This window comes from Gossypium hirsutum, chromosome D05 (assembly GCF_007990345.1).
Source record: "Gossypium hirsutum isolate 1008001.06 chromosome D05, Gossypium_hirsutum_v2.1, whole genome shotgun sequence".
NCBI classification, from domain to species: domain Eukaryota; kingdom Viridiplantae; phylum Streptophyta; class Magnoliopsida; order Malvales; family Malvaceae; genus Gossypium; species Gossypium hirsutum.
Genome location: NC_053441.1, coordinates 66,437,354 through 66,458,682, shown reverse-complemented (window position 1 = coordinate 66,458,682; position 21,329 = coordinate 66,437,354). Strand labels below are relative to the sequence as shown.

Sequence of the window (21,329 nt, the reverse complement as noted above, 5' to 3'; positions counted from 1 at the left end):
GTGTTCATATCCTTTTTCAAATTTAAGCTTATTACAGTGATCTCTGAAGATGAAATTTACCTTCTGCAATTTGTAGGTCCGTGTCATGTTTGAGTTTTTGTTTGACATATTTAAGTATTCATATCATATATTTTTATTGTGTTCATATTCAAAATTTTCAGCTGCACGACATTCATCTCACATCATTAAATTTACATTTTACCATTTCTGTATCCATATTATGATCGGTTTTATATAATTACATGAAATTTTGTGTCCATAATTTAAATTTTAAATCACATATTTTTTCATGTTTTAATTTTTTTATATCAAGTCCAAACTTCCATTTTTCTTAATTTAGTAAAAGAGTTCTGACAATATAAAAGGGAATGTACATGTAGCAAGTTTTACTTTTGCATCTGCACATGTAGCAGGAGTATCTGCAGTGGTTGATGTACGCTCCTCTACACCAAGCCAAATAGGTTGTTCTGTTTCTATTAATATGGATGCCTCACAAGGAGACAGTCCACAGTGTGGTTCAGGACACTCACTACCTTCTAAATTTTCCTCCATATGCTCAACTTTCTGGGCAGGGACCACTGAACCACAACAGATACAATTTAGTTACCTATTTTAATTATAAATAAATAAAAAGTTAAATAGTAAGTACTTCAAGTTTAATTAAGACATCAATAAGGGAAGAAGCATTACTTTCCCAATCAGGTTTTCGCTTCTCTTTGTCACTGACTTGACTACGAACATCAGCCTCAACATCCTTCTCGGCCTTTACTACATTACAAGTTTCCATCATATCATTAGAACTGGTAGGCGATGCTTTTTTATCTGTTCCGTTGGTAGAATGTCCAACAATAGCTGGTGACTTCTCAGGAGTATGTGAACCTCTGTCCATACCTTCAGTGACATCTGTTTTGCTCTCAACATCAACTTCCATGGCATGGAGGGTGCAATGAAGATCCTTCAACCACTTCTTTCTGAAGGTTTACATCCAGATCAGAAACCTTATCTTCATTTGCCCCAAATGTGTCCAACCTGCCATCATCATCAATAGCACCAGCCTTTTTCTCCAGATGTTCTTTGGTAGATCAATAATTGATGAAGTTAACTGCTCATTCAGCTCCACTCCAGATGTTTCTTGAGAGGGAACAATCTGCATTTTTAGTCCATGATTTACCAGCAACAACACTCTGCTTCAGATGCTCATCATATACACATTCAACAGAGAAGTTTCGATCTTGAACAACCTCATACCCAACAGAAGGTTCTTGTGTTGTATCATTGCCCATGGAAGAGTGCTCAACAACAGGGGCATTTCTTTGTGGAGAATCAATTGCGGAAGCCACATCCGACTTAGGAATCTCTCCAGCAGCCACACAAGCAAGCAAATTCATTCCAGCACCATCCGCAACTGGCATGCATGCATTTGCTTTAGTGTACTTAACAAAACTATCAATTAGAGTATTTATGGACTTCAAAGAAGCCCTCTGCATCTGCCTTGATTTAATTTCATTTCCAGAAGATGAGGAAGCAACTTTTGTGACTTCGGTTATTTTCTTAAGATCTTCTCCGGTTCTACGGTATTCTTCATCAGGAACAGCTGCGGGTGAACTCTCTCCCTCATCAGACCCAGTCAGCAGATCTTTTACATCATTGCTCTGCCAGGATTCATTATTTACATTAGTCATAACATTTTCCTGGTAAGTACCACTCTTCCCCTTCATGTTTTGTTTGAATTGTTCCTGCTTCTCTGAAAGCACAGGAGAAGAAGCTCTGCTGTTTGTAACCAATTGATCTTCAAGAAATCCTCCACTGACACTTTGTGCTGGACCTCTACCTCGATTTGGGATTTTAACAATGAACTTATTACCATTACCCTCAGCAATAGGAGCATCCACCGCCTTTTCACATGTTAAACTGGACTGTGGTACTTTTCCAGGAGCAGAATTTCTGTGCAAAGAAGAATTGTTGCATCGTCCGGTTTCCCTTTGAACCCCCAATGGCCCTGGCAAACCATTAATGAATTTCCGGTGCCGTGATGAGCTACCTGAGATCTTAGTCACAGTTCCTGAACCAGCTGCAGAACTTCTTGCATCCTCCTTCACTGGAATTTCCCCCATCTTCGCATGATCACTTGAACATGACAGAGTATTGTTGTGGGATTCACTAGAACTGTTGATTTTCTCATCCCTTGTGGTTGTTTGAGGATCAGAGGTGCCAACAATAGTAGCATTTCGCGCCTTTCTTCTGGCTGAAGCAGGCAATGTTGATGCCTTCATAGGTACCGGCATTGCAGAAGCAGACTTGGTAGCAGTCCCTCCTTGAACAAGCTTAACAAAACCAGTTTTAGTTGCAGAGAATTGTGTTAGTGAACTCTTCACTGCAACCTCAGAAGGTCTATAGTGCTTGATTCAACATTTAGCAAGATCAGACCAGGGAACAGACTGATTTGGACCGTATTTAGCATCCAACTCAACCTGAACTCTTTTTTTCCATGTATCAACTAAACTCCTTGCTTTCTTCTGTATTTCAACATTTCTATGAGTACGCAAAAGATTCACAGGCTACACATCTGCAGAACTGTAAGATTTACTGGTAGCTTATCAAGTGCTTGGAGTAAGGTTAAAAGAAGCCCAGTATAGCCCGACCAAAAAACACAGAAAACTACAAAAGTTACGCGGAACACAAGCCCAAACGATAAAATCCCAATAACCCAATCCACAACAGTTTTTTACTAAGCAAAAAATAATTAAAAGTAGTTCAATTAATTAAAATATTTCTAAAGATATTCTTATAAAAAATGTTTCGGTTATTGTAAATTTATTGAAAAAACAATAATTAAAAGTAGTATATTTTCTTTTTCATATATTATTTTGCCATGTATCTGTTTTTTTTAGACAGCTATTTTTTTTAATAAACCTAAAAAAAATTAGGGCAAAATACTAAAAAAACCCCTATTTTTTTAAAATTTATCGAAATAGGCCCGGTATTTTATTATTTACCGGAATGGGTCATTTTCCCGAAAATCGCGTCCACGTCAGCGCGATATCAGGGGACGTGTCAGCAAATAGCATCCACGTCAGCGCGCTTTGCTTACGTGGACACAAATCGTGCCTACAAGGACGCGATTTTCTGACATATCAGCAAAACGCGCTGACGTCCACGCGATTTGCTGACACGTCCCCTGGCATCGCGCTGACGTCCACGCGATTTTGGGGCCCATTCCGGTAAATAATAAAATATCGGGCCTATTTTGTTAAATTTTAAAAAAATAGTGCTTTTATGTGTAATTTGCCCCCTTTTTTTTGGTATTTTGCCCCTAATAATACATATTAATGTATTACTGTAATATGTAGCTCAAATTATGTATTGTAGTAATATTCATAATATTGTAGCTCAAATTGTCAATCCGTCTATACTATTGTACAAATAATATATATTAATGTAATATTGAAGAGTTAATTGATTAAAAAAATAAATGCAACAAGTACAAAAAAGATTCAAAATTATTACCAACAAGATTTGAACCAAAGTACTAAGGGAAAAGAGCAAGCATCTTAACCAACTAAGTTAAACTAATTAATGGACATATTATAAAAATACTGTTATTATCTTAATTATATTACTTACGTTCTAATGAGTTATCGGACCTATTCCATTCACGTGTCAAATCAAAAAAAATAATACAAAAATTCTGTAAAAAAAATCCGGTGTTTACTTCAAATAAATAAAGAAAATAATGATTTGAATGTTTCAAAATTCAATTTTAAACCGAAAAAATCAAAATTTAGAGGCAAAAAAAGATCTTTTTTAACGAAAACTGCGGCAAACCGCCTTCGGCCGTTTGTCAGCGCGTAGATCTCGAAAAGTTATTCGAAATAAAAAAAATCGTCTCAATCGGACAACCGAGCCAAAAGTTATGGCCTTTCAAAATTTTTCAAGCTAAAAAACACACTGTTCATGAATTATTGCTTCCACATCAGCAAATCGCGCTTACGTGGACGCGATTTGTTGTCACGTAAGTAATTGCACTGACGTGGACGCAATTTGCTGACACGTCCCCTGACATCGCGCTGGCGTGGACGCGATTTCGAGAAAAATGGCCCATTCCGGTAAATAATAAAATACCGGGCCCATTTCGATAAATTTTTAAAAAATAAGACTTTTATGTGTAATTTACCCTTTATATTTTTCATTTTATTCAATTCAGTCCCAACCTGCTTTTTCTTGATACAAATACATATCTCATGTCAACTTTTACAGGATGATTTGAAAGGTATGTACATGGTAAAGGGTGTGTCAAATAAAGGAGTGTCCTTACCAAAAATATATTAATCTTGGATCCATGATTTCAGTTTAGACCATAAAAACTTATTACTGACCAATCAAATAAGCTTTCATCTTTCCATCGAGATCAGTGTTATTACGAACGAATTCTTTTTCCAAAATTTGTTGAGATATTGAAAACAAGGTGATTTAATCCCTGATCACATACCCATCTTGATTTTTTGAATGATCACCTCATACGGAACGCTTTGATTTTGCTTGAATTTTCTCCACATATTTTCAATCCAAAAGACTACAAAAAATAAACTGCAATGCGTCCATAACCGTTACGGCAGCAGATAGTATTTCTGTGATTTTGGTTATGCAGTTTTTAATCCCCTAACCCAAGTAAGGTGGATGTGAAGATGCTGAATCAAGTCAAAGATGATGCAAATTGCACTTGGCAGACCAGTTGTTCGTCGTTCCGTACCATTTTCAACAATCAGCAATTACATTTAAGTGAGAGACAAAGTAGCTTATTGCAGCTAATCACTAGTCCGTAATTGCTTTTCCTGCTCTCCTCCCACCTAACAAACATTATCTTTCGCTATCAACCATCCCATACCCCGTTTAACAAAATTACATACTTCATGGTGTTGAGACATAAATAAAATATACAAAACATTATTTGTTCCCCCCAGATACCATCTACCAGCATGGCCCTAGCTGCAACCTGTCAAGGGTACATCAGCATCTACAGCTTTTTGAATTGATTTTTGACAGTAACATTTTGCCCCTGTTTCAGTTAGTCATGATACCCATCCTACTTAAAAATTCGGAATCATATTCTATTCATAGAGGAAACTCCTTCTGTAAAATCTCAAGATTCCTGGAATCACAAGCTTCCACCATATCATTCCGCGAGACACAGCTGCAACAATGAAAATGAAAAATGGATATATGTAAGTGGAACTAGTTCGCATGATTAGAAGACATATTCTCTACTTCAGGATGATACCTTAAAGATATTCTTAGATATTGCCATGCATTATCAGCCTTGGGATTCATTGCCAGAGCTCGAACATAATATCGGATCGACTCCTCATACATACCCTGGAAGCAAATTTGTTTACATGCTCAATCAGATTAAACTGCATTGCAGCCCTCAATTGAGAAAGGAATATTTAGACGGATGATATCCAAATCTTTTTCTTTTTCTTTTTTACTCAATAGGAAAAATTTAGTGATTCACAACAATACTTCTAACAATTAAAGATTTCCTGAAGCCATTCAATCCCATGCAGCACTTCAAAACTCCAACCAAGAACCATGGTTCATACAGAACAAAGATTTCTTGCAGAGCATAATTTCCAAAGAACTAATTACTGAATATTTATTTTTCCCCTTTTAATGTGGCGTAGTAAATTTGTGGAACCTGGGTATGCTAGTAAGTTTTCATTTAGAAGGATTGACCATCTCAGAAATATGCAAAAGGAAATGAAGACATAAAGTAAGAAATGCAGTTCCCTTTTCATGAATGTCAAGACGATGAGAGAACAGTGCAGGATTTAACAAACCTGGTTGGCATAACTGATACCCATGTTTGCCCAAGCACGCACATAGTTTGGCTTCAAATCTAGTGCCTAAAGATCCAGACATAGACCAAAAGACTAAATTCAATAGTGCTGAAAATATGGCCACCACAGGCAAAGGGAAGTTTATCATCAAATAAATTTAAATGGACAATCTCAGTAACAGAGGCTAAACAAATCAAACTGCGTATGCAAGATCTGAATGCATTAAAAAAGGCATTTTGAAAGAGATGCTCAAGGGCATATGTAAATTGAGGAAGTGCATAACCAAATCATCTAAATTAACCAATAGCTTCAACAAATCAAATAACTAATTACATGGAGCTTAATAGAAGAGCTAGTTTGTCTTCTAAGGTCCAACTAGGTGCAACATGTTACTTGGAGAATCTTTTTAGCAGCCTAAGGTTACAAAGATGGAGCAAGTAAATAATTCAAACCTATAAGAGAGCTGTATAGCACACCAATGCATCAATTTACCATTGAAAGATAAGAAAGAAGAGAAATAGAGGAAAAGATGATGCAACCCATATGAGTTTGGCACACAGAAGATTGACATGTTGGGTTATCACATGTTTTGCATTTCTTTATGCCATCCTTTCAATTGATTAAGCACAAGCCAAGTCCTAGGCACACTTTTTTGTATAGAAGCGAAAAAGTCCCCTTGATACAAGAAGCACAAATTTACATATTCACCTTAATTTACTCAAAAAAGTGTTTTTTTTTTTACATCTTGCACCTCAAATGGCTCAGGTAGTTACAGCACCCTTGCCAACATTGTCAACACCTTTATAATTCATTTTTTTATTCTGGCCTAACATGCAAAACAGTGAGCAACACACCATAGAAATTAATCCTTAGTAAAATCCTAGTACTCATATATTTTGAATTTCACACATTAAAGGTACTCCAACTTAGTAAAGAGAACCCCAAAATTTTAGGATAGGGAAAATAACTTTTTAATTATAAAAAAAGTAATTATGAAATTAACATATCACGTGGTATACAGATAGGCCACCACTATTCAAGGGGGAATCATGAAGAGGCTACCTGTTGATAAGCTAATATTGCATCAGCACTCTGCACACTGTTGGCTTGTGTTGCACCAAGCTTGTTCCAAAGAGAATAATCATTAGGTTTAAGTTTCAAAGCAGTTTTGAAAGATGCAATGGCCTTATCATATTCTCTCGACAAGTTATACAGAACACCAAGGACAATGTGTACATCAGCATCCTCAGGAGACATCTGAGCAGCTTCATTGAATAATCTAGCAACCTGTATGGCAGAAAACACTTTGATTAACACCAGAATATAACAATAATATTTCCAAAATGTAATGTTAGGGATAAGCATCAAGTAATCTTAAGGAAAACTATTTCCTGTCACCGTATCTAAAACTCTAAGTCCAAAATATAATCACTGCAGTCATGGAAATCATATGCAAAAAGACACTCTTGTAATCACCGCATTCACAACATAAGCAAACTATCCCACAGAAACATTAGAGGAAGCGGCTTACACTCAAACCGAGATTGCAATATCAAGGCATTGTTCCAAAAGACAAAAACCAACCAAAAAAAGAAAGAATTATACCTAGTGTACTTACATCAGCATAATACAAAGAATTAGCAAGCTCCGGTGGCGCAAGAGTACCATACTTTGGGTGATGACGTAACCATCCATACAGATACTTTAAAGCAGCAGTCTGTTCCAATTCTGAACTTTTCAAACAGTATTATTTGTTTGACACTCCAAAATTTTAATCTCATCTTGATTAAAGGGATAAGCATTCACTAACCATTTGTATGACTCACACCAAGAGCAAGAAGTACTTCCAGATTGGTAGGATCGGCCTCCTGAGCACGCATCATTGCTGCAATAGCCTGTACAGAGATATCTAATCAGTGAATTGCATTTTTTCTACAAAGTCAAATATTTGGACCCCAATAAAGACCACATAAAACTGCATATGCATTAATCAAGAATAACAGAAGTATAAAAAGGTCTTGCATAATCCATGTAAGTCTCAAGATAATGACAAGCAGACACATTAATCATCCAAAACAATTTGCAATAAATGTGAAACATTACACTTCATAGGCTTGATATAGACATAGTTTAAGATGGAACCTTATCCATTCAAATTAATTTTAATTAAGCCAAAAAGGTTTTGACATGGTTCAAGAATAAATAGAAGCGGATGATAAGTGAAGCAGTCACATCTCTTAATAGAAATTCTTGTAGTATTAGAGAACAAAACAATGTCTTTTGGTGTAAGAATACACATGAACTATCCAACTCTGACAAACTACAGCAAAATGGATTACCTGTTGGTCATCATCATTTTCAGCATGGGTTATTCCTAGCAATCTCCAACCTTCAGCATTCTCAGGATTTTTCATAACTTCAGCCTCTAGGGCAAGCACTGCTTCACTCAAAAGCCCTTTCCTGAATAGCTCTTGACCTTCTTTTAAAGGATTTTGATGACCAACATATGGATTCATATCAGAAAATACATAAACACCCCTTGAAGCGTCCGACCGCTGCTTAGCAGCTAATTGCTCATTAAGGAACCTACAAGTTTTCACAACCAAAACATTCATGTAGGATTCAGAGAGGCTATAAAGTAAACTTCTTCAAGGCTATAAAGTAAACTTCTTCAAGGCTACCAGACTTACTCATCATATGAATTTGCCCAGTTATCAGACGAACTATCTCCCAAAGCCCCCTCACCAACTTGACGACCAAATTCTTCTGCCCAGTCATCAACATGCAACTTTGAGAATTCATTGACCCATTGATCATCAACAGACTCTTGTTGCAATCTTTCAGCACCAAATTCATTGGCCCAATGGTCGGGTCCACGGAAAACCTATTAACCATCAAGTCAAGAACATTTAATGAAATGAAGAAAATTAGAATATTTCAAATAAGAATAAGAGCTTCACACGGTTTAAGAGTCTCAAAATAATACATAACACGCAGAATCATTAGTTGCAGTTTGTATCCTGAATAAACAAATCAAAAGACCCTAGTTGTTCTCATACAGTAGCAAACTCCTCAGCCCGTTGATCAGGTTGAAGAAAATCAAAGAACCACCAACCAGAGTAGCAGATTCTGTATAATAAGAACATTTATACAAATTACAATGTTTTTAGCAGGTTTAACACCAAACAGAGGTATAAAATTAGAAGAATCATCAGTGACAGTTTATCTTCTAACTTATTATAATCAATAAGCTCTCGCTGCTCAATTTAGTAGCAAACTCCATGACCCATTGATTGGGCCCATAGAAATCCTAAGAACCACCAAAACGGTGAGTAGCATATTTTATAAATAACAAATATAGATAATCTCATATAAGATTTACAGGTTTAGTTGATTTAAAAGTTCAACTGAAGATGTAATAATACAGAATCATCAGTCATCCACACTTTATTTGTTAAATTATAGTAGATATATAGATAATAGAACTAACCAAACCATCATTACCATTTGGGACATTCTCAAATCATCAAACCTTGTTTCAACCACCTAGGGTTGGTGAATGAGATTACTACCTAAGGTCAGTGATGTTAGTTCCATTTTAGTCTACGTAGGCAAGGCAGAAGAAAAAAAGGAGAAAACTGCTAAAAGGAATTTATGACTGATTATCAGGACATATTAATCTATAAGCTTCTTTAGCTTCCACAAGATCTCTACTTGCCTCATCATGAACAAATTCATCAGCCCAAGAAGCACCTCCATTGTACTGTTGCTGATATTCTGTTGCCCAGTTCTCTGATGCTGGTTTGACCTGATTATCATCAATGATAAGTTCGCCACGACTCATCTTTGATACAAATTGAAGAAATTTTGAACTCTGCATGCCCCAAAACATACAGCACATAAGTGCATATATTAACCCATGCATAGTAACGATTATATCATTAAGAGCTATCTTGACACATTGCAAGTATTTTGCCAAACAGTTTTAAATAACCTGAAATTTAGGATCACTGTTTTGAGAGAGTGTATGTGCAAGCATCCTAGTCTGCTGAATTGCAGCCAAACTTTCTATATTTCCCCCTCTCATTTGATCTACAGATGTTAACTGAGCTTGTTCCTGTATGTTGTAGCTCATTAATTGTGTTATACAAGAAAAGCAGGCTAAAAGATGACATGCACATAAAGACTACTCATAGCACGAGACAGTAGCGGAAAGAAAAGGAAAGATAAAGCCAAATTGGAACGTATATTCATCTGCAATAGCACAAGAAGACAGAAATATAGTCCAGAAGATAGAAAATAGGATGGCTATGTGGATGAAGATCATCAAGTGTTTGATAGTAATAGAAAACTCACAATATACCACTTTAGGAAGAGAACACAAGTTTCAATCTGATTAATTAAAGAACCTACCTATCAACTTCACCTAGAAGCACCAAGTTTTATGTTGCTACAAAACAGATCCATGCAGTCAAGCAAGCTACAATATCATCCACTCAGTCCAAAAATTTGATAACCAGTTTTCATTTAATGTAAAGGATTACTGCTTTCCTACCTGCTCAAATTCAGAGGCCCAACCACCAGCACCATGCTTTTGTTCAAATGAGTGAGCCCAAGCTTCCAGATCACCATGGTGTGGTCTATTTTGGCTGAATTCAGTAACCCATCCATCAGCAGCATGAGCACCAGGCTTCAGGACACCTTGGGATTCATTCCAGTAGTCCTCCAGTTCTCTAAATCTCCCAGGCATGGGTCCCCTGGCATGGATATCATTTTCTATTTCCAAGGAACTCAAGAGTGCATTTACCTGGAAACATGTTATGATCAAAACATGAAATGGGGTGTCAAATCAGGAGTGTAATTTTGCACCGATTAACACCATGTAGCACCAACCAAATAAAGAACACCCAACCTGAGCATTGATAAATTCTTCACTCTTATCAGCAAAAATGTGTCGGGCCATTATGCTGCTACGATCACGTATGCACTGCTTATCACCTTGAGACAATCCTAACAGAGGAAGTGGGGTGGGGTGTAAAGGAATTCCACTTCGGCTACTGTCAACAAAGGAGTGCAAAAAGCTTGACAGCACCCTTTGAGGTGGTCCTGAAGTAGAGTCAAAGAGTGAGAAGGGTACTGGTAAGGAATAGTACGTAGAAAGATGAATTTTCTTGACATTTAAGAGTAGAGAAGTTGATATCCTTAATAGAAGTGCTTTTTTAAGCATATGTTGCACAGTTTCCAGAGAATACTAGAATCAATTTTTTGTTCTTTTATACCCTCTAAACAAAAGGAAAAGAAAGTAAAACATAGTAACGAGGATCAAAAGGCCGAATACCATCAAGAGAGGGTTGAATTGGTGGTGCTGGCGTGGCACCCTCGTAAACGCGGTCAAAGTGAGGTTGACGCTGTATCTCTTCCCATGCATCTGCGAGTCCATTGGCATCGGCAGTGCGGAAGCCTCTGATGAACTCGGAGCCCTGAAGGGTGTTGTTTTTTTTTTTTTTTTGGTTAATAGGAAACGGAAATTACTATTTTTATTAAAAAATACTAAAAAGATTTAAAAGGAACCTGGGGATTAGATTGGAGAAAGGGGCGGTCGAGCTCAGAGCCAGGAAGAGCAGCAACGGGATCATCGGCGTGGGGGTAGAATTGGGCGTGGGGAGAAGCTGCTGCTGCGTTTGGAATCTCCTTCAACACCCCCTGCTCACAAGACAAAACATCGAAATTAACAGGTGTTAAAGAAGGGATATTATAATCATAATAAAGATAAAAAGAAAAGGGAACCTGGGTCTTGGAAGAAGAACCGATAAGAGCGTTGGCGAAAGCACCTAGAGGATTGGAGGAAGAGGAAGAAGAACCAGGAACGGCACAAGCAGCTCCTCCCGTAACCAGTTCACGCATCGACATCTTTATTTCCTCTTCTCTGTTGATTGATTGATTGAGAAGTGAGGAAGAATTAATGAAATTAAAGTAAATTAAATTTCTAAAAACAAGGAAGGAATAGAAAGGGTTAGGATGAGAGAAAATGCCTGACCTGGGCGCAGGGCAGAGCTTGCCGTATGTTCTGTTTGGTTTGTCAACTGCTGAAGCCGCCTTGCCTTACCTTGCCTGCCTTACCTTCTTCTGGTTTATCCTCTCCCCTCTTCTCTTGTTTCTTCTTATGTTGAATAATTGTTGGAAATCATAAAAATAACTACAAACTTTTAATAATAAAATATTCATAATAAAATTAAAATATAATTGTTCCATATTTTTTTTGAAATAGAAATATTAAAATATTCTCAGAAAAAATAATTTATTTTAAAATAAAAGAATATTGTTAAAATTTTCTTAATTTAATTAATATCCAAATTACTTAATATTAATTCAAGGTGGGTTTGGATGGACAATTGAGTGCGCTGCGGTGCGTTTAGCTTACTTTTTATTTCATGTTACAGTATAGTATCTAGTATCACTGCCACCACGCTCATCCAAACTAACCCTCAATTACCCTTAAATAATAGTATAAATAATTCGTCCGGTGATTCTTCCAAAAAAAAAAACAGCTGCGTGTGGTGCGTAGGACCTCTCACGACTGCCAAAAAAAATCAAATTCTTTTTATCCATTCAGAAAATATTAAAATATATTATGAGGGTTTTTATTCATTTATTGTTGTTTTCTTCGATAATTTTTCAAAATATTGTTTCTTTTTGTTATTTTCGACGATGTATCATGTATAATATATTATATTATCATTGATGATAATCAGGTCAAACCAGCATCAGAGAACTGGGCAACAGAATATCAGCAACAGTACAATGGAGGTGCTTCTTGGGCTGATGAATTTGTTCATGATGAGGCAAGTAGAGATCTTGTGGAAGCTAAAGAAGCTTATAGATTAATATGTCCTGATAATCAGTCATAAATTCCTTTTAGCAGTTTTCTCCTTTTTTTCTTCTGCCTTGCCTACGTAGACTAAAATGGAACTAACATCACTGACCTTAGGTAGTAATCTCATTCACCAACCCTAGGTGGTTGAAACAAGGTTTGATGATTTGAGAATGTCCCAAATGGTAATGATGGTTTGGTTAGTTCTATTATCTATATATCTACTATAATTTAACAAATAAAGTGTGGATGACTGATGATCCTGTATTATTACATCTTCAGTTGAACTTTTAAATCAACTAAACCTGTAAATCTTATATGAGATTATCTATATTTGTTATTTATAAAATATGCTACTCACCGTTTTGGTGGTTCTTAGGATTTCTATGGGCCCAATCAATGGGTCATGGAGTTTGCTACTAAATTGAGCAGTGAGAGCTTATTGATTATAATAAGTTAGAAGATAAACTGTCACTGATGATTCTTCTAATTTTATACCTCTGTTTGGTGTTAAACCTGCTAAAAACATTGTAATTTGTATAAATGTTCTTATTATACAGAATCTGCTACTCTGGTTGGTGGTTCTTTGATTTTCTTCAACCTGCCCAATAGGCTGAGGAGTTTGCTACTGTATGAAAACAACTAGGGTCTTTTTGATTTGTTTATTCAGGATACAAACTGCAACTAATGATTCTGCATGTTATGTATTATTTTGAGACTCTTAAACCATGCGAAGCTCTTATTCTTATTTGAAATATTCTAATTTTCTTCGTTTCATTAAATGTTCTTGACTTGATGGTTAATAGGTTTTCCGTGGACCTGACCATTGTGCCATTGAATTTGGTGCTGAAAGGTTGCAACAAGAGTCGGTTGATGATCAATGGGTCGATGAATTCTCAAAGTTGCATGTTGATGACTGGGCAGAAGAATTTGGTCATCAAGTTGGTGAGAGGGCTTTGGGAGATAGTTCGTCTGATAACTGGGCAAATTCATATGATGAGTAAGTCTGGTAGCCTTGAAGAAGTTTACTTTATAGCCTTGAAGAAGTTTACTTTATAGCCTCTCTTAATCCTACATGAATGTTTTGGTTGTGAAAACTTGTAGGTTCCTTAATGAGCAATTAGCTGCTAAGCAGCGGTTGGACGCTTCAAAGGGAGTCTATGTATTTTCTGATATGAATACATATGTTGGTCATCAAAATCCTCAAAAAGAAGGTCAAGAGCCATTCAGGAAAGGGCTTTTGAGTGAAGCAGTGCTTGCCCTAGAGGCTGAAGTTATGAAAAATCCTGAGAATGCTGAAGGTTGGAGATTGCTAGGAATAACCCATGCTGAAAATGATGATGAGCAACAGGTAATCCACTTTGCTCTAGTTTGTCAGAGTTGGATAGTTCATGTGTATTCTCACACCAAAAGACATTGTTTTTGTGTTGTTTAATACTACAAGAATTTCTATTAAGAGATGTGACTGCTTGTCTAGTTCAGCCATCTGTTCAGCATCTTTGGTTATGATCCTTTGCCTGGCTGCTAATGTTCTGGATCTAACCTATTAGCATTTGTTGTCACATGAACTAGTAGTGCATTACTCTTTACTTATAATCGCTTCTATTTATTCTTGAACCATGTCAAAACCTTTTTGGCTTAATAAAGATTAATTTGAATGGATGAGGCTGCATCTTAAACTATGTTTATGACGTGTAATGTTTCACATTTATTGCAAATTGTTTTGGATGATTAATGTGTCTGCTTGTCATTATCTTGAGACTTACATGGATTATGCAAGACCTTTTTATACTTCTGATATTCTTGATTAATGCATCTGCAGTTTTATGTGGTATTTATTGGGGTCCAAATATTGACTTTGTAGAAAAAATGTAATGCACTGATTAGATATCTCTGTACAGGTTATTGCAGCAATGATGTGTGCTCAGGAGGCCGATCCTACCAATCTGGAAGTATGTTATGAGCCTTGGTGTAGGATCTAGCCACAAGTCTAGACGTGAGAGAATTCTTGCTCTAATTTATGGTTAATCAGAGAGGCAGATTTGTCATTGACTGAACCCCCTTCAAGAATAACATTATAATAAAATAATTGTTTGTTCCTTCTTTATTCAATATTGGTAGCCTTTTATATATGGTTAATGACAAAGAAAAGAGTCCTAATTCGTTGTCGTCTCCATTTCTATTCCTTCCTTCTCTGATATTGTTTTCCAATAAAGGCATACACACCGGTACTCCCCTCTCGGAGCTGTGCTTGTCCTCAAATTCAAATTTAGGATAAGCTTTTTGAAAAAAATCAAACGGTTCCAAGGTGGTATCTTCTTGAGGACAACTTGCCCATTGCACTAATAGTTCCCGTTGATCTCGATTGAGCCTACTACGAATAATAACTTGTGGAGTGGGTAAGGCCTTGTCATTACACACTAAGAGCAAGTCCTTACCGCATTTGGTTGGGGTCACTTGTATTCTTTGAACAAAGAAACATGGAACACACCATATATCCTGCTACTTGCAGGTGACTCAAGCTAATAGGCCATTGTTCCTATCTTGTTTAAGAGCTTAAAAGGACCAAAATAAGCTAATAGGCCATTGTTCCTATCTTGTTTAAGAGCTTAAAAGGACCAAAATACTTCGGGAGCAGCTTGTGATGCTTCTATTTAGTATCATCAACTGTCAATATGGTTGAAGCCATAACCAAGCCCAATCCTCGACTCCAAAATTCAACTCTCTATGCCCGAAATCTTAAGTGTTCCTCATTCGTTGCTGAGCTTGCAAGAACCTATCTTGAGCATTTTGTAGAAGTGCATCCCTATCTTGTAGAGTTTTATCCACAGCTTCAATCCTGGTAGAACCAGCAAAATAGGAGAGAAGCCAAGGTGGATCCTTGCCGTATACTAATTGGAAAAGGGTGGCACCTAGGGTAGTGTGACAAGAGGTGTTGTAGCAATACTCAACCCATGGAATCCAATAAATCCACTTGCGCGCAATTGATATCTCGGGATCCAAATCTTCTCCTCTCTTTTACTCTTTTAATATTGTTATTAATATTTGGAATTTGTTAATATTTGGAATTAAATTCCCTAGAGAGATTAACGAGTGGAAGTGAGATTCACTAACGAACATTTTAGGTTTATTTTAGAATTAGTTGGATCAGGTTGAGTGAAATTAAACCCTAGGATTGACGACCCTGGGAAGTCACTTAGGTAGATGAGGTCGAGAGAATAAATCTACTGCGCATCTTTCAACTTGTCCCGGTTTGAACTGTGAGGTCGGGAGATAAGTAATTTCTATCGACTAGTTAATTTAGTTAGAGGTCGATAGATAATAACTAAGTTATTTGCTAGCTAATTAATTAAAACTCTAAATTGATAGTTAATTATGAACACTGAAACGAGTTAGTCTTTTATTTGCTTATTTGAGTGATTTACAATCGTTCTGTTATTTTCTTATTTTGCATGTTTTACTTCAAAATATATTTATTTATGATTTGTCATACAATGATTTCAATTAAGTACTATTTAGATTTATTGGTGTAGAAGTTAATTGCTATTTAATCAAGCCTCTCTTAGATACAATCCTCGGAGTATTCCTGCATTTCGTTGTAAAATTATATTACAACCTAACCCATATACTTGTAGACACCGCTTAATTCATATATTTAGTTGCAGTATTTTCTAGCCCAAATGCTCGCACATCGAGCGGCAGTCAAGTATTCACTAGCTACAACAATGATTAATCCTCTCGTCGTGGGTGCTCTTCAAAGAGTTAAACGGGTAACCATGAAATCTTGTTATTTTCATATTTGGTTTGTTTAATAAACAAGTTTTGAGGGGGTCGAACTTCTTTGAAAGAAGTCTTCGAAATGTTGTCAACTAAGCAGTCGACGTTGCCTTCAACAACCAAAAGTCTTGTTCTCGTGGTTGGGGTTTCAACAAGACCATAGGGACAATAACTTCTATTGTTGAGGGTAGTGTCGATTGCCTGAGAAACGATATTTCAAAGATTTCTCTTGAAAGAGTCAAGTCCTCTCAACAAGCAAGTAAAATTTTGTTATTTTTATTTAGTTAGTGTATATAAATGAAAACCAAACTCTTATGAATTGTTGATTAAATGATGTACTCATTTACACCTTCACGTGACACCATCTAACCCCTATAAAGTCAAGTACTTCTAACGCCTATTAAATAACAAACATGTGCTTAGACGTAATATTTAAGATTATTGAATTTTTTAAATACCATCAATTGTTTTTATAATGCTTGGATAAACTATTGTTTAAAAAAATTAAGTTATTGAAATTTCATGAATTACAAATAATTAAAAAAATAATGATATAAAAAATTGTAATGTGACTATTGTATTTGTAAAAGAATATAAATATTTTTAATTATATAAAATTTAAAATATATTATATTAGAATTAAATAGAAATGATACAATGAAGATTAAATTTTATTTTATATTAAAACTATGTATTATAAAAATTTAATATTACGAGGAATTTTGAAAACTTATTTTTATATCATATTATAGGATTATTCTTTAATTTTAAAGTATGTTATAATAAATGTCGATAATAGCAATAAAACGATCACAAAGTAATAAGAAAAGAAAATAAGAACATAAAGATTTTACGTGAAAACCCTTTCAGGAAAAAAATCACAGACAGATGATAAGAAATTCACTAATATTGAAAAAACAAATATGCAAGAAGAGTTTCGACTATATCTATTTAAGGACTAAAAAACTCTGTTCTAATCAAAGTAAAATATTAGAAGTATAGTTCTATATTGACTCAACTTGTGCGATATGGTCCGTATTGTGGGGGGCCCGCCTCCACACCCCTGGTCGCAACTCTAATCTAATTTTTTTCTCAATTTAGTCACTCTAATTAAGATAATTGTTTGAACTAATCACTATCGTTAAAAATTCCATTAATCCACTTATGAATTGCTGACGTGTTTCATTAGTCAATTGGATGATGAAATGTGACACTTTTTTTTTACTTTTGACAAAAGCTTAGGGACCTCTCTATAATTAATCCAAAACATTAATAGTTGAAATAAAAGGTTAATAACAAGATTAGTCTTAGTCTTAAAATTAAAATAAACATTCAAATAAGTTAATGACTCATAAAAATACTGAAAATCTAAATTCATCATTTCATCTAAATTAGTGTTTCACTTATAACCATGCATACAAAATATCCAACAACTACAAAAACTTTACTAACATATCAGAAGTTAGTGTTTCACTTTCAATCAAATAACACAATTGTAGCAATACTTTATCTAGTATGGAAAAAAAAAACACCTAATTGCTAACAGAGTTGATGCACCATAATTGAGTTATGGGTATTTGTAATAATTTTACTGATGTGAATATTCTTAGACGCAGCACAATTTTGTATGCTTTTCTAGTTACACCTTCAACTTGATAAACATAATTTATAAGGCGAAATAAAATTTAAGGTTGCTGAAAGTCACCAACAATGGAAAAAATTATCAAGACTAGTCATTTCAACTTGTTAAACTTAATGAACTCGACAACCACATGTGTCGAATTTAGTACCTTTCTTAGCGATCCCTATAAACTCGATCTTCTTAAACCCTAACCCTAAAATTTCTATAGAACTGAACAATAAGTGTTGAGTTCAATATTTTTTCTTTAGTTACCTTAACCTCTCTCAGATATTCCCAATAACCCTAACACTCAAGCTATTCTATTGGACCTCGACATTGGTAGTTGTTGAGTTTATTGTTATATAGTTGCCTCTTATTGTTGTTGACTTATACTATTTCATCATTATAAATATATGTCACGAGTCAGTACTCATTGATAAATCATGTAACTAATTATCATATAAGACTGTTATTATAAAGGTTTATAATTTTTATTATTTTGAAATGCACACAACTGAAAATATTATTTTTTTACAATGTTTCCTCCATCGAAAACATCAATTCATTCTCATTAAGGGATGGGAAAAATGGAAAATACTTTTCGTCCGCCAAAACCATTTTTGTGGGTTTGATCTAATGTAGGAGCATTTTTACAAACTTTTCATTCTTCTACGAATTTTGATACTTAATGGCTTATTCAGATGGCTGCGAGCAATCATAGGATTGCTTTTGGTGGGAATATTGTCTGCTTGGAATCAATTGTTATTTAGCATTCGAATGTCACTAGTTAGTAAATTATTGGTACATGCCATTATCAACATTAGCCGTGTTGAATTATAAGATGTAATTGAGTATCTGGTTTATGACATTCTATCCTCTAACTGCATAATAATATATGATGCACATAATCGCAATGCTTGACGCTTTCTATGTTGTCAGTTTTTACTATCCTTATATATAATATCACTTGATGTCAAGCTTTTGAATAGATTTTGTATAAATAAATGACGGAGTTAAATAGATTTGAGGTTTATTTAATACCATGCATAAGAAAAAGGGTTATCCACCGGAATACAAATTGCTAATTACAGTAAAGACCTTCTTTCATAATCTGGTAATTTTCAAGACCTTTATAACTATCCAATAGTTGCATATACCTAGGGTTCTCTTAAGGTTTCCACCAATAATTTTCTATAAAGTTATTCATAATAGTTTCTAATAATTTTATTCATATAACTGAGCAACTGTGTTTCACTTCGGGTCAGTTGCAGTCTTAACACCACAAGGTTCCTTGAATTAAGGTTAGGACTTACAGTTTCAGCAAAAACACCTTAAACCCTACACTAACCACAAACTCAACATATGCAAAAATGTCGAGGAATGTTAATTATTATACAAAATCTATTGAGACCATAAAAAATTAATGTTGAGGTAGGTTTAAAAACACGTATTTTGGTAAATAATTTTTCCCCCGGGGAATAATAATAAATTTTCTAATATACCTGGTGAAAAAAAATATTTTCTGCATTTAAATATGAAACTATAAAAAATATAATTGTCAATTGATTTTTATTTTAATTAGTTTAGATATTATTGCCAATGCAGAAAGATTTAGGTTTGAGTACGTTGAAACGCATTATCATTTCGTATATGGATTGAGAAAAAATTATAAGTAATTTTAGATATTATATGAAAAAGGATAGAATACTCTTAACTGTAGGGAAAATCTTGGAAATGCTTTTATGTGTAAAATATCGGGCCTATTTTGTTAAATTTTAAAAAAATAGTGCTTTTATGTGTAATTTGCCCCCTTTTTTTTGGTATTTTGCCCCTAATAATACATATTAATGTATTACTGTAATATGTAGCTCAAATTATGTATTGTAGTAATATTCATAATATTGTAGCTCAAATTGTCAATCCGTCTATACTATTGTACAAATAATATATATTAATGTAATATTGAAGAGTTAATTGATTAAAAAAATAAATGCAACAAGTACAAAAAAGATTCAAAATTATTACCAACAAGATTTGAACCAAAGTACTAAGGGAAAAGAGCAAGCATCTTAACCAACTAAGTTAAACTAATTAATGGACATATTATAAAAATACTGTTATTATCTTAATTATATTACTTACGTTCTAATGAGTTATCGGACCTATTCCATTCACGTGTCAAATCAAAAAAAATAATACAAAAATTCTGTAAAAAAAATCCGGTGTTTACTTCAAATAAATAAAGAAAATAATGATTTGAATGTTTCAAAATTCAATTTTAAACCGAAAAAATCAAAATTTAGAGGCAAAAAAAGATCTTTTTTAACGAAAACTGCGGCAAACCGCCTTCGGCCGTTTGTCAGCGCGTAGATCTCGAAAAGTTATTCGAAATAAAAAAAATCGTCTCAATCGGACAACCGAGCCAAAAGTTATGGCCTTTCAAAATTTTTCAAGCTAAAAAACACACTGTTCATGAATTATTGCTTCCACATCAGCAAATCGCGCTTACGTGGACGCGATTTGTTGTCACGTAAGTAATTGCACTGACGTGGACGCAATTTGCTGACACGTCCCCTGACATCGCGCTGGCGTGGACGCGATTTCGAGAAAAATGGCCCATTCCGGTAAATAATAAAATACCGGGCCCATTTCGATAAATTTTTAAAAAATAAGACTTTTATGTGTAATTTACCCTTTATATTTTTCATTTTATTCAATTCAGTCCCAACCTGCTTTTTCTTGATACAAATACATATCTCATGTCAACTTTTACAGGATGATTTGAAAGGTATGTACATGGTAAAGGGTGTGTCAAATAAAGGAGTGTCCTTACCAAAAATATATTAATCTTGGATCCATGATTTCAGTTTAGACCATAAAAACTTATTACTGACCAATCAAATAAGCTTTCATCTTTCCATCGAGATCAGTGTTATTACGAACGAATTCTTTTTCCAAAATTTGTTGAGATATTGAAAACAAGGTGATTTAATCCCTGATCACATACCCATCTTGATTTTTTGAATGATCACCTCATACGGAACGCTTTGATTTTGCTTGAATTTTCTCCACATATTTTCAATCCAAAAGACTACAAAAAATAAACTGCAATGCGTCCATAACCGTTACGGCAGCAGATAGTATTTCTGTGATTTTGGTTATGCAGTTTTTAATCCCCTAACCCAAGTAAGGTGGATGTGAAGATGCTGAATCAAGTCAAAGA

General features: G+C 34.9%; 2 protein-coding genes across 4 annotated transcripts; both read right to left on the bottom strand.

The window, feature by feature from the left end:
* Positions 1-336: 336 nt before the first annotated feature.
* LOC107944116 (uncharacterized) lies at positions 337-4,063 on the bottom strand. Its single transcript, XM_041092859.1, has 5 exons — positions 3,992-4,063; positions 1,172-2,399; positions 1,030-1,072; positions 691-971; positions 337-578 (listed from the first exon to the last, which is right to left on the bottom strand). The coding sequence occupies exons 1-5, from the start codon at positions 4,061-4,063 to the stop codon at positions 337-339; spliced, it is 1,866 nt and encodes a 621-aa protein (XP_040948793.1).
* Positions 4,064-4,705: 642 nt separating this feature from the next.
* LOC107902152 (peroxisome biogenesis protein 5) lies at positions 4,706-12,035 on the bottom strand. 3 transcript variants are annotated; one of them, XM_041092593.1, is made up of 16 exons: positions 11,875-12,035; positions 11,625-11,763; positions 11,409-11,540; positions 11,176-11,317; positions 10,750-10,943; positions 10,393-10,644; positions 9,832-9,954; positions 9,556-9,711; positions 8,528-8,721; positions 8,177-8,423; positions 7,648-7,732; positions 7,456-7,565; positions 6,900-7,124; positions 5,838-5,903; positions 5,279-5,373; positions 4,706-5,191 (listed from the first exon to the last, which is right to left on the bottom strand). In XM_041092593.1, the coding sequence occupies exons 2-16, from the start codon at positions 11,745-11,747 to the stop codon at positions 5,113-5,115; spliced, it is 2,223 nt and encodes a 740-aa protein (XP_040948527.1). In that variant the 5' UTR covers positions 11,748-11,763; positions 11,875-12,035; the 3' UTR covers positions 4,706-5,112. The 3 variants fall into 3 exon arrangements, with proteins under 3 accessions (XP_040948527.1, XP_040948528.1, XP_040948529.1); XM_041092594.1 differs by lacking the exon at positions 6,900-7,124; XM_041092595.1 differs by lacking the exons at positions 4,706-5,191; positions 5,279-5,373; positions 5,838-5,903 and having other exon boundaries at positions 7,443-7,565.
* Between the last annotated feature and the right edge of the window lie 9,294 nt (positions 12,036-21,329).

Excerpts from the sequence above, each read along its gene's own strand:
- LOC107944116 (XM_041092859.1), bottom strand. The coding sequence starts at position 4,063 with ATGTCAGGGGACGTGTCAGCAAATTGCGTCCACGTCAGTGCAATTACT. Across the intron at positions 1,073-1,171 it reads GAAGCAGAGTGTTGTTGCTG|AACATCTGGAGAAAAAGGCT; the intron begins GTAAATCATGGA and ends GATCTACCAAAG. Across the intron at positions 579-690 it reads GCGAAAACCTGATTGGGAAA|TGGTCCCTGCCCAGAAAGTT; the intron begins GTAATGCTTCTT and ends GTTGTGGTTCAG.
- LOC107902152 (XM_041092593.1), bottom strand. The coding sequence starts at position 11,747 with ATGTCGATGCGTGAACTGGTTACGGGAGGAGCTGCTTGTGCCGTTCCT. Across the intron at positions 11,318-11,408 it reads TTCTCCAATCTAATCCCCAG|GGCTCCGAGTTCATCAGAGG; the intron begins GTTCCTTTTAAA and ends AACACCCTTCAG. Across the intron at positions 10,944-11,175 it reads AATTCAACCCTCTCTTGATG|GACCACCTCAAAGGGTGCTG; the intron begins GTATTCGGCCTT and ends ACTCTACTTCAG.